This window comes from Hypanus sabinus, chromosome 1 (genome assembly GCF_030144855.1).
Source record: "Hypanus sabinus isolate sHypSab1 chromosome 1, sHypSab1.hap1, whole genome shotgun sequence".
Taxonomy (NCBI): domain Eukaryota; kingdom Metazoa; phylum Chordata; class Chondrichthyes; order Myliobatiformes; family Dasyatidae; genus Hypanus; species Hypanus sabinus.
This window is the reverse complement of record NC_082706.1, coordinates 76,070,203-76,084,065: the sequence shown is the minus strand read 5'-3', so window position 1 is coordinate 76,084,065 and position 13,863 is coordinate 76,070,203. Positions and strand designations below refer to the sequence as shown.

Here is a 13,863-nt window from a genome sequence, read left to right as displayed (position 1 = left end):
AGTGCTAGTGCCAAATCTACATTCTGACTTTCCCGAGGCTATGTTCCAAGTTTCCCAAGGCTATCTTCTGAGTTTTCTGAGTCCACATTCTGAGTCCAAGTTCTGAGCTTCTTTAGTTTACATTCAACGTTGTCAATGTTTCCTGGATCTCCTATGGTCCTCCAGGTTTCTGAAGAATATTCCATGTTCTCGAGTTCCTGAGCTTACCAGCTCTGTCTCAAGTGCATCAGATCTGTCTCGCATTTATCAACCATCAGGTGCTGGCCCTAGAGAGGGCGATAATGTCATGAACGCTGTGGGCCTGTTCATCTGTATTTGTTAATTGTTCTCTTATCAAGTTTAGTTTGACACATGTTTTGTGTGTACTGTGATTATTTAAAGTGGACTCCTGATTAGAGCTTGTTGTGGGGTCTTGTGTTTCGAGAATGATTTGAAATGTTTGAGACACCGTTGTTCTTTTGGAATTCCTATGAACAATCTCTTGTTTTTGTCTCTCCATGGGAGTCTGTTGTTGCTCAGCACCTGGTTTCAGTCATTTGTCAGTGTGCACCATGAGAGACTTCATCAAGCTGGCCTGGTTGAAACTTATAGTAGGTAAGCCTCGAAAACTGGTTCAAAGCTCAAGTTCAAAGTAAATTTATTATAAAAGCATATATATATATCTACTTATATAGTGTTATATTGTATGTATGTGTGTGTGTGTATATATATATATCTCACTATATGCTATTCTGAGATTCATTTTCTTGGGGCATTCACAGTAACTACAAGAAACATAATAGAATGATGAAAGACTGCAACCAACAGGGTGAACAACTAATGTGGAAAGGACAACAAACTGTGCAAATACAAAAAGAAGAGATGAGGAGTCGTTGAAGGTGAGTCCACAGGGTTGTGGGAACAGTTAAGTGTTGGGATGATTGAAGCTGAGTGAAGTTATCCACTCTGGTTCAAGAGCCTGATGGTTGAGGGGTAATAACTGTTCCTGAACCTAGTGGTGTGGTTTCTAAGACTTCTGAATCTGCTTCCTGATGGCAGCAGCAAGGAGAGAGTGTGTCCTGGCTGATGGGGATCCTTGATGATGTATGCTGCTTTCCTGTGACAGTGCTCCATGTACCATGTGCTCAGTCCACTACTGGGCTGCATCCACTACTTTGTGTAGGCTTTTCCAGTCAAGGGCTCTGGTGTTTCCATGCCAGGCCATGATGCAATCAGTCAAAATACTTTCCACCAGTTATCTATAGAAGTTTGTCTAAGTTTTAGATGACATGCCTAATTTTTGAAAACTTTTAAAAATGTAGATTTGCTGCTCTGCTTCCTTCATAATGGTACTTATGTGCTGGACACAGGACAGATCCTCTGAAATTATAACACCAAGGAAGTTACTGACCCTATGACCCTCTGATCCCCCGACAAGAACTGACTCATGGACCTCCAGTTTCCTCCTCCTGAAGTCAATAATCTGCAGATTTCCTCATGTTTGCGTCAATAATCAACTCCCTGGTCTTTCGGGTGTTGAATGAGAGGTTATTGTTGCATCAACACTCTGCCAGATTTTCAATCACCCTCCTGTATGCTGATCTGTCGCCATCTTTGATTTGGCTAATGACAGTGTGTCAGGAACGCGGCCAGATGGACCCAAACGCAGGACGCGGACACTGAAGTACTAGGGGGAGGGCAGGATGGGGATGCTATGGCATTTAAGGGTAGAGCTGGGGTTCAGGTAGATATAGTGTTGGAGTGGGCTCCCGAAGTTCAGGCAGGCAGAGCGGAGCGAGCTCCTGAGTTCAAATTCAGGTAAACAGGTCCCCGGGGTTCAGGCAGGCAGGTCCCTGGAAACACCGGAGGCCTGGGCACGGTGCGGACCCCGAGGCAGGTGCGGGGCACAATCCCAGGGTTCGGGTGGAAGAGGAGGATGGGGCAGAGCCCCCGCCGGGCAGTGGCAGGTCAGCTGGACCTGCCCAATGGAGGCAAGGGATAGGAATGGGCAGAACCTCCGCTGGGCCACGGCGGGTCGGCCAGATCTGCCCGACAGGGGCAAGGGAGAGGAATGGGCAGAACCACCGCTGGGCTGCGGCGGGTCGGCCGGATCCGCCCGACAGGGGCAAGGGATAGGAGCGGGCAGAACCACCGCCGGGCAGCGGCAGGTCGGCCAGACCTGCTGGATGGAGGAAAGGGGATAGGAATGGGCATAGGTCCAGGGTGACCAACACAACAGTCATGATAGCGGGAAAATCAGGAACGGCCGGCAGACAGCGCGACCGCGTGAACAAAACAAACGAGCGGAGAAGCTGGACCAGTGCATGGGGAGAAAGGTGGGGGAGCGGAACAACCTGGCAGTACCGGTACAGGGTAGAGAAGCATGATGAAGAGTAGATCTGAGCCCGGGCAGGATAACAGAATTCAGAGAAGAATTTGGAGCCGGCGGAGAAACAGGAAACAGAACAAAACAACCACCCGCCTGGTCCTAGGCCCAAGGCCCCTTATAAACACTTGCAGCTCAATGTTACAGGTGTGCCTCCTTGAGCCAGGAGGGTCCTAACTAGATCATGAGTGATGGGAGGGACAACTGAAGGACCCGGAGTCCGGAGCCCTCAGACCAGATCAAGACCCAAAGCGCGGATTCCGGACCGGACCCTGACACAGTGGTGTTGTCAGCAAACTTAAATATGTCATTGGAGCTGTGCTTAACCTCACAGACGTAAGTATAAAGCAATTAGAGCAGGGGGATAAACACAGCCTTGTAGTGCACCTGTGCTGATGGAGATTGTGGAGGTGATGTTGTTGACAATCTGAACTGATTGGGGTCTGCAAGTGAAGAAATCAAGAAATCGAGCACAAGGAGGTATTGAATCCTAGGTCTTGTAGCTTATTAATTAGTTTTGAGAGGATGATGGTATTGAATGCCAAGCTGTAGTCAATACAGAGCATCCTGATCTATGCATCCTCACTGGCCAGATGTTACAGGTTGAGTGAGAAGCCAATGGAATGGTATCTGCTGTGGTCTTGTTGTGATAGTAGGCAAATTGGAGTTGATCCAGGTCTCTTCCAGGATGGTTGAGAGCCATCCTAAGACTTAGAGGGGATTGCAGAAGAAAATCATGAGGACATTGAGCATAATCTTTCAGTGCACTTTGAACATAATGTGTAACATAGAATAATACAGCACTGGACAGGCTAATCAGCTCAAGATGTGCCAATCTTAATGTCAATTTGCACTAAATGCCCTCTTTCTGTGTTTCAACATATCTCCCCATTCCCTTCATATTCATCTGTCCATCCAAAAGTCTTCTAAATTTCACTAAGCTGCCTGATGCACTACTAACTTGGGTAATCTGACCCAGGCACCTTCCACTCTCTGTGTTCCACACATCCCCTCACCAACCCCACCCCCACCCCTAACCTTAAACCTTACAACATGTTAAAAATGTTCTCTAATGTTATTTCTACCCGGGAAAATATTCTGACAGCCTATCCTAACTAGGCTTTTTGTAATTCTAAAAAATATCTGCCAGTCTCCCCTCAACCTCTGACACACTATGGAGGTCAACCTGAGTTTTTCAACCATTGCTTATAGCTCATATCCTCCTGTAAATCTTTTCTGCACCTTCGCCACATCCTTCATATAATGGAACCTCTAGAACTGCATAGAGTACTATATCTGTGGTCTTCCTAAAGTTTTATTTAGTCTTCTACTCAACAATTCCAGCAATGAAGGCAAGTAAGACATATACTATGCTAAGTGGATATAAGAACATCCACTTGTGTAGCCACTTTCAATGAACAAAGATCCTGGACCTCAAAATCTCTCTGTAACTTAGTGAGGTGTCTGGACAAAGTGTCCTTATAGGCATGGCAGTAGTGGGTTATACTGTGTCCTTCTACAAGGAATTGGCTAAATATATGTTGAAAAATTTTTGCAGTATTACAGAGAAAGAGTCGGTGAGTGGAACTAGAGAATTGTTCTGGTAGATGGCCAGGCTAGACATGATGGAGTCAATGGTAACCTGCACTGTAAGCATTCTGTGCCGCTGTGAAAGAACACCAGAAGATGTATGGATCTGGATTTCCAGGAAGCTTTTGATAAGGTGCCACTTAAGTGCGTCACTAGATAAGAGTATGTGGGGTTGAGAATACAGACTGTGAAGTTGGTAACCATTTTTGATTGACACTCAGTAATTGATGTTTTGGTGTCAATTATTTACAATTACCATTTGTGATTTTTCGACAAAGAGACCAAATGTACTGGAAGAGCTAACATGCGGAATGATAGTCAAGGGCATAAGGAAGAAGGGTTTCTCCTTGACCCAACTTCTCTTTTCAGCCATTGCCTCACCTTCAGTCTGCTTACCGTGTTTTCCTTTGTAACTGGATGCCAAGATAGAAGTAGCCCAGTCTATAGCAGGTGAATGTCATGTAAGGGCATCTCGACGGGCAAATCATGGATCAAAGCAGCTTGCATCCATTTTTGCTAGAACCACAATGGGCTGTAGCCAGAAAGGTTTGTGGAAAAGAATGTTGACCCAGAAGTGCTTACAGACAGACACTTGAGGAATTGGCTTGAATTTGGGTGCCTTGGGAATGTGGTTTGGAGATTTAGCATCAATCTGACCAATGGTAGACAAATGGAGCTTCAAAGTAACTCTACAATAATGGATCACCTTTTATTTGTCTAGAAATGTAGAATATGGACAGCCTCACCTCCTGTGTATGCCTTCCTGGTCATCCTAGGTCTGCTCTATTTCCTACCCCTCCCCCCCATCATGCTCCCTAAGTCTTTCTCTCCTTCTCAGCTCTGATTAAGGGCCTTTGACCTGAAATGTCAGCTTTGTTTCTTCTCCCACTAAAGTGAGCTTGACTTGCAGAGATAAAGAGCCTAATTCTTCAGCCTAAATCGTTTATGCTAACCAAGATTTCCATTTGGTCCAGATCCTCCTAAACCTTCCCTATCCATGAACCCATCCAAATACTTTTTAAATGTTGTTAATGATGCCTGAGTCAATCACTTCTTTTAGCAGCTCATTCCATTTACTGACCATGCTTTGGGTGAAAAGGGTGCCCAGCAAATTCTTACTAAATCTCTCTCCTTTCAACTTATGCATTTCCCCAGCTCTGTTTTCCCCAACCCCGAGAAAAAGACTGTTCATTGGCACTGTCTATGCTCCTCATAATTTTGTACATTTATGTAAGATGACCTCTCATTTTCCTATGCTCTAATGTAGAAGGTCCTAACCTGCTCAACGTCTCTCAATATGTCACTCGCTCAATACTTAGACATCTTCATAAATCTCACCTGATCTCCTTCCAGACCAATGGTAACTTTCCTATAACAGGAAAACCAAAAACTGAACCCAGTATTCAAATACAGCCTTACCAACATCTTGTGTAAATGCAACATAACATCTTAACTTCTATACTCAATGTCCAGACTGATGAAGTCCAGCTTCCTAAAAACCTTTACCACCTTGTCTTTGTGTGATGTCACTTACAGGGAACCATGTCCCAAAACTGTGTGTTCTACAACGTTTCCCAGGGCTTAGTATTCACTATAATCATCTTATCCTAATTTTTTCCCCAAAATGCAGTATTAATGAATTTATCTGCATTAAACTCTATTTTCCATTATTGGCCTCCTTACCCAGCAGAATCAAAAATCACAGGATAAGATGTTAATATCCCTCATGCCAATGGGCCTTGAGCACTTGCTCGAGGCCACCTTAATGTTGAGAATGGCACAGGGGTGACACACAGGGGATTTCAAGTGGGCACCCTCCTTCCTTGATGTTTCATTGATTAGCCCACTATATCTCCAGAGGGCTCGATGATGACTTCTGACAGATCAAGCTCCCATCTTCATTCTTATCAACAGCACTTATTTTAGTGTAATCTGTAAACATGCCATGCCTCGTACATGTTCATCTAAGTCACTGATAGAGATGGCAGATAGTAATGGCCTGTGGAACACTACTGATTATGGGACTCTAGTCTGAAAAACAACTTTCCAATCTTCCACCATCACCCTCTGCCTCCTACCATCACATTAATTATGTATACAAATAGGCAGTTCTTCCTGGGATCTAACCTCCCATAGCATCCTGCCATGCAGAACTTTACTGAAGTCTATATAGCCTACATCAATCTTACTGCCCTCATCAACCTTCGTGTTCACTTCCAGAAACTCAGTCAATTTTGTGAGACACGATGTTCCATTCACAAAGTTATTCCAACCTTTTCTGTTCTGTATTTGTTTTCCAGCATCTGTTTGTTTAATTTTTTGATGTTTGTTAATGTGCAGCACTCCTCTTGCATTGACCAGTATCTTCACTATCCTCCTTCATCTTGCTCATTATCAGTATCATTAAATTTGAAATGGATGCTCTTAGCAGCCAGCAGTTCATGCAAGAAGGAAGAAGTCACACAAAACATGACAGTATCTCTATCTATAGGAATTGTGTGCACATTTGAATGAACACACAAATTAGGAGCATGGGTTGTCCATTCAAGATCTTTTTCTGATTGTAGACTGTCTTTGTGTTGATGGAATGGTAATGTCTGTGGCTAATGAACATGCTTTCATTTCACATATTCACTTTGCTGGTTGGGCAGCAATTACTACTTCCCTTATTGTCCAGAAAATTTAGTGTTAAGCCAACTTTAAACTATTGCAGAACTTCTTTTGATCATCAATTATGATCAGAGTTAGGAGGAGCAGAGTTAGGCCATTTGGCCCATTGTGTCTGCCATTTTATCATGGCTAATTTATGTTTCCTCCCATTATCCTGACTTCTCCCCTGTCAACCTCTGCTTTAAATAGGCCCAATGACTTGGCCTCCACACCCATCCATGGCAATGAATTGCACAGATCTACCACCCTCTGGCTAAGGAAATTCCTCCTCATTTCTGTTCTAGAGGGATGTCCTCTTGTGTTCCAAGGTTGAGCCTTTCATCCTAGACCCCCCCCCCTCCCCCCCCCCCACTATTGGCAACACCTTTTCCACATCCACTCTGCCTTGGTCTTACACTCTGTTAGGTTGCAATGAGATCCCCCTCCCTCATTCTCCTAAACTTCAGTAAGTTTGGGTGCAGAGCCATCAAATGCTCCTCATATATTATCACTAAAAACTCCCTGCACCTCTGGAAAACTAGCCAGAACTCCAGTTCAAACTGAAACAATAATTGTTAATTTCAGCAGAGCTCTGGAGTGATCATGGGCCAAGACTGATGCCTCCGACAGGTTTTGCTTAAGTAACCCCACCTGATCCAGCAGCTAACGAGTCAGTAAGCTGTAAATAGCTGATGTGACAACAAAACCTCTGAACTGACGTTCTGAGCATAGTGAAGGAACATTTCCGCTTTCTCTGCACCTTGTGTGGCAGGTGTAAGCTGATTCGTCTCCTTCCCATGAGCTGAAAATATACACGAAGCGGGTCGCTGTTGAGGTTCCTGCAGGTATATTTTCGTTCCGCTCAAGTCTTTTACTGCCACCGTAGACAATTATATGGCTGTCCAAACTTGCAAAGTGGCCTTCCCATTATTAAAGTTTTCAACTGAACAACGAGTTTACAAATCTAACTCTAAATGCAACAGAATTTATTCCAAAATGTTCAGGTAACCTCCCTAAATAACGTTCTTTTTTTTAAAGCAGCTGTATTTATTGACACAGAAGCTGTCAAATCGTCTGCCTCGTTATCTTCTTTTCACGAAACTTGTTCGCTCCCTACCGACAGGAGTTAGAATTCGAAGGTCCTGTTTAGGTCGCTCTTAATGGTTTACTAACATGTTCAAATTGGCAAACCGTCTTTGTTTCGCGCGTTTGTGCATTAAATGTGGATATCAGCGAGGCGGAAGCCTCTTCAAAATATTTTTATCCTCCGTCAAGTTCCAAATATCACCCTGCACAACAGGCGTTTAAATGTCGCTTATTGTTCGTTGTCACAGTTCAAAGTCCTTGTGAAGAATTTCCAGTTCATACACAGATCTGTCCGAAATCGATGTGTTTGAGCTCATTTAATCAGCCTCAGAAATCAAAGACATTGATAAAACAGGACGGCCCTTCTCGAACCATGACAAATAGAAAAAAAATACATATTGGCTTATTTGTTGAAAGTAAACAAAAACAGTCAACGTTTAGGACCGAGACCCTTCATCGGGACTGGGAAATAAACTCAGCCTGTTTATCCCCGTCCGTTGACGCTACACGACTTGCTGACATCCTTCAGCATTTTGTGTGCGTTGTTCAAGATTTTCATCATCTGCAGAATCTCCTGTGTTTTTTTTAGAAACAAAGTTTGCTCCGCGAGTAATAACTTGATATTATGGCTTCTGCAGAATATCGGATTGACCATGTTGCAAATCCGGAAGCGCTGATATTTTTAAACCACCAATCTAGACGTTAGTTCAGTAGATACACGAATTGGATTGGGAACGAGTGGCAGTTAGTGACACCCTTGCTGTGAGCATCCTGTAGGAATTTTTGCTGTTTTTGTTTAAATTTACTAGTTGAAATTGAATTTATTTGCACTTCGCTCAGTATGTGTAGTTGATGGCGAGATTGCACAGCTAAATGTATTCTGCTTGTTGAAAGGAAAACGCTGCTGCGATGTGGCTATCTCACGCATTCTGCATACTTAACAACTGAGGGACATATGCACAATTTGGTGAGAACAGATGCATTGTTGAGAAACTAATTGCCAAAGAAATATTACTACCCTGTGAAATCCGGGTGGAAGGCAGAGGTGGCTTGGGACCTGAGCAACGATAAAATCGTTAGTATTCTGGCACGGTCCCCCAGTAGGTTACAGAATCCTGCACGACATTCTGGTCACTTCATTCAAAAGAGCTGCTCAACTGCCATTGCCCTGCGAATCCGATAGCAGGAATTAATTTGTTATTATTATTATGGCACTGAGTGCAAAATCTTTTCTTTTCAAAATGCCCCCATATGTTTAACGACTGCACCGATTAATTAAGCGGATATATTCAATTAATACATATAGCTTATTTTCATGTAACGCAATTGTTGCGGGGTGGTCTCTGTTATATTGAGAGTAAAGGAAGACGGGAGAATGAAGTCTGGAGTGTTTGAAGAAGATTTTATAAAGCGTATTAAATTTAAAAGAAATACAATTTTAACTGCGAATATCTAAAATACTATATTTAAATGCTTTTACGTCCCGATTAAATTAAGAGTGTTTGCTATATCAAATAAATTCTGTAACTAACTCAACCTACCTACGACGTTTTTTTCCTAAAATTCCGCGTAACGTATCATGTTTTCATTAAAATATTTTAAACATTGCAAGCTAAATCCCTTCCCTGGACCGTGGGATCAAGCAAGTGATTTTTCTTTTGAAATGCATTGGTTACGTATCTAATTTAAATCTTATCATTTATGTTTTAGGCATGTCTCATTCAGTGTGCAAATCTAACAATCCTCTTGTATTACATATCGACGTATTTAGAACAATTCTTCAACTTGCCCCTTATGGAGAATCTGGTTCAAACATAAACCTCAACTAGCGATCGGAGCAGTTCGTGAAGCCTTAACGACTTATTTTAATACATTTTTTTATTCCTCAAGATATCGATATATTATCGTTATATCAACGCATGTGCGGGTTGTCAAGTGTTGCATTAAGATTAATAGTCCCAAAATGGCACTTTAGAATGTGTGCATTTCTGTGAGGTTCGGAAGTCACCAGTTGCTGAAGACACAATTTGCAACACCTGTGACACTTCCCGCAGGTTTCTTTACACTTTCGTACCGCCCGTGGCACAGTCGCCGTAGTCTACCTGGGCAGGGCGCCTTTGATCTGCCGGAAATTTCATTTCCTATAACATGAATGGAAATTCTAGGAAAATAATATTTCTAGATCTCAATATTTTCCGTGATAAAATCCAATTCGTTATTCTGAAACTTCTTTCAGAAAGAGCTTCGGAGGGGATGTGGGGCTGTGTTAATCTGACTGATGCCAGTGTTAACTATTCTCAAATTCCAAAAGGAATTTGAATACTGGACCGAAAGGAATTAATGCTACAGTATTAATTATACTTTTGTGCTTCAATATTTTATGGTTCCCAGCCCTGATTCGAGCCATTCCGACCGAATTCTTACTTATACACATTTTACTAAATGGTACATAACCTGTTTGGTCATGAAATATTCAGCGTTTTTCCCACGGTAAAACATATTCCGGCAGTGAGATAAATGCATACATTAATCTTGTATGCACGGGGGAAAAAAGGCAAACTACAAAAAGTGTAATTCTAAAAGTGAAATTCTAGAAGTGAAATTCCCATGCGTTGAGAAGGACAGTTAAACCCCGCGGACCAACAGTTCTGTCCGCTCGCTTCAAGTTTGGACGTTCGCCCGTTTAGAAAGCAATTTGTAAGGCCCAGTTACAATTGTCTTGCCCATGGATGCCAACTCGTTCTTCTCACACAGCATAGAAGACTCAGAAAACAATTCTATTGATGCCCAATCGTGCATGTTAAAGATGAGTTGCTAAAAAGAGGATGTTCGACCAACCACTGCCGAACTTATCAATTTATTGATATGATTAGCATGCTGTTCGGCAGATCGACACCATCTTTATGCAAAATGCTCAAAGTTTGATCTATCGTGTTCACTAATATTAGACTGATATGAAATATTTGCGAAGCGCTGTTTCTGGTTTATAACAGAACTCCGGTGACTGAGATTTGTGGTTGAGAGAGACGAAATTTTCTTGAACTGTTTTACCAAACCCCTAAGATTGAAAACAGTGGGGGAAAAATCCTTAAGAAATCCACAGATTATTCAAAACAAAACAAGTTTATTGTGGGATGGGGGGGAAGGAAGATCACTTCACTGTTTAGAAGCACGGAAGAATAAACGATAAATAGAAAATATTGTTAATCGATCTTACTTTTCATTCTGTCTGTTAATTCATACAGACCGTACTTCCACATCCTTAAGGCGAAGAAGTATGTTAGTGCATTTCGTAGGCCACTTCGACTACTTTTTACATTTTTGTTTAAAAACTTCGTTCATACAGATTACTCCCAAATGTTTCTGACTGCCGATTACTAAAGAAAGATGCGAGCAAACATCAAATCATTCCGATTATATGAATAAGTATTCGACAGGATCAAATTAATTGAATGGAAATAGTCAGCGTATTTTAAAATAAATATTTTTAAAAATGTTGTTTAATATAAATACCAGTTCTGAGATTGTCGAAAAGATTGACCTTTCGGAACAATCATTGTTATAATGAGTTTCCCCTAACTGATAGTTAACAACGCTGAATCAGGACTAAAAGGCAAAAAAAAAAGTAAATTGTCAAACCAATTATTTATTTGCTGTTTCTGGAGTTAGACTGTGGCCTGCTATATACAATATTGAGCTTGCATCCTTCAGTGTCAGGTGGCACTTAAAATTATTCCACATCCCATTTCTCCATTTAAGATCCATTAGCGTAAAATTGACCAAAATACCGTTGTGCCGCAGAGTCCACACTAATGTGTTATTCTGTCCGTGAAACTAAGAAAAAATATTTACAAATGAGACCATTAAATGAAAAGTGTACGCGAGAGGTAACGGAGGGCAAATGGTGAATATTTTGAAGGGGTAGTTGCTTAATATGTAATTTACTCACTTGCATAGTTTTTAGATTATTGCTTCTCTGCCATCATGTAACATTCGAATATGATCGCAGACATCCTGTTAGAAACAATTTTTCCATCAATTATTTAATGTACCACCCACTATTTTATCTTAATCACCTGTGATCTATATAACCACCATTTTGCACATTAATTATGAAAAACCGCATTTAATTCGTCCTGCATCGAAAGCGACTCGTCGCGCAGATGGAAATCGTAAGGAAATGTACTGTCTGTGGGCATCACACATCGCATGGCTGGGCTGAACATGTAGCTCTGTCCGAAGGGACGGCTGGCTGGCACGGCGGAATAATGCATGCCATAGTGATAATTCTTCACGTAGTCAGATGGATCTTCTTGCTTCAGGGAGAAAATCCCATTAAAGTTAATTGGAGGGCTTAGGGGACCTTCGAATTGTGGGCTCGCACACTCTGGAGATGCGTTTTGGTAGAAAGACTCGTAAGCACCACAGTAGCTGTAAGGTTTCATGGACTTTGAGGAGCTATCCATCGAACTCGGTGCCGAGGGGCTACCCAGATCTGGGTTTTGATATGTATAGAGGGTGGAGGAAAATTGGGATCTCGCAATATGAGCTCCATCTCCGCTTTGATCCAACAGTAAGTTTCTGGTATTGAGTTGCAGACAACCAGCAACGAGGTTGGTAGTTGGCTGGGATAAGTCCTTGCACAAACTTTGTACGAAGGTAAGCAGATCGGGTCTCTTGCCAATGCGTAGGATCTCAGATAGGGCCCAAATGTAGTTTTTAGCTAAGCGCAGAGTTTCTATCTTGGATAGTTTCTGTGTTTTGGAATAACATGGGACAACTTTGCGAAGGTTGTCCAGGGCATTGTTCAGACCGTGCATCCGGTTTCTTTCTCGCATATTCGCCTCTGTTCTCCTCACTTTGACTCGCTCAATCCTTGCTTTGGTCATCGCCTTCTTCCTGGGCCCTCTCTTTTTGGGCAATTCCTCGTCCTCTTCGCCCACCTTTTCATTGTCATCCTTCTCTGACTCTACCGAAGGGGTAATGTTGCTAAGATCAACAGAGCACTGTTCGTGCTCGGGGCAGATTTCCGATTCTTTGTCCTCGGTTTCACTAACATCATCAAAGTTGGTTCCCGGCATCATGACAGCTTCATCAATTGGTAATGTCAACATGTTGTCAGCTTTGGGAGTCGGGGGAGTAGGTTTGGGGCGGGGGGGGGAGGTGTTAGGGTTTAGGAGCAGGGAAGAGAAACAATGTAGTTATCGATACAGGATATACTTTAAATTATACCAGTGATACATTAGAATTAACCGGCTACATTTCATAATTTTTACGGCAAAGTCAAACAATATACATAGGTCTTTTAAATATAAATTATAAATAAAAATAATAATTGATGGCATTCAGTAGTGGTGTACAGGACCGTCTTTCGGCTGGGTTTTTCTTGAATTTAGCGAAGGGTGGCCTATCACAGTATTATTTTTGAAAATATTGGAAAACTTTAGTTAATATTAAAGCGAGTATTTAATTGATATGGTTATGAAAACTGGACAGCTCCATCGTTTTGGTTTGATTCCCACGGGCCTTAAATCTCCCATGAATAGTAATTAAAATTGCGGGTCCGCTTGGAACAGCACATCGGGGTCCACAATAATATTATTGTTACCGGGAAGCGGATATCGGCGGCCAGTTCAATGCTGACATTGATAAGCGACGTGTTTTTCTCTCAGGAGGAATAAATTAGACGTTATTTTCTGGAATCAGAATTGCAAAGGAAGCCCATATTGTACGGAATGTCGCCGGTTCGTCTGTTTCGTTTCACAAGCTTTAACAATAGTCAGAGATCGGCATTGAGCTGGGAAGTTAAACGATCGACTGAGAAACGATTCCGAAATATATATATTTTCAATGAAATATTAAGCGCCGTGATAGAGATCGAGAAGAATCATTTTTAAAGTGTTTCACGTGTTATACAGCACCAACCCCGGCACTAGTTATGCAGTGTAATAAATCATTTGACAGATGGAGGGTCATGGGTTTGCTTCCTAGTATGAAAAATTGCAATTTGCAATTGCATTTTCGACATTCACCTCGAAGTTAATCTGCTGCGCCTCGAAGTTTCTCTATATCAGGACATTGTCCCACATTTCAGACGCCGATTTTGTTTACTTGGGCAACTAATTTTAAAACATAGCATTCGGAACCCAATCAAGATTAGATTTGATTTTAGC

General features: G+C 42.1%; 1 protein-coding gene across 1 annotated transcript; it reads right to left on the bottom strand.

The window, feature by feature from the left end:
- Positions 1–11,796: 11,796 nt before the first annotated feature.
- Positions 11,797–12,657, bottom strand: neurod6a (neuronal differentiation 6a). The gene has a single exon (XM_059981227.1). It carries the CDS (start codon positions 12,577–12,579, stop codon positions 11,797–11,799), a length of 783 nt encoding a protein of 260 aa, XP_059837210.1. The 5' UTR covers positions 12,580–12,657.
- Between the last annotated feature and the right edge of the window lie 1,206 nt (positions 12,658–13,863).

Coding starts and splice junctions, on each gene's coding strand:
- neurod6a (XM_059981227.1), bottom strand. CDS start 12,579: ATGACCAAAGCAAGGATTGAGCGAGTCAAAGTGAGGAGAACAGAGGCG.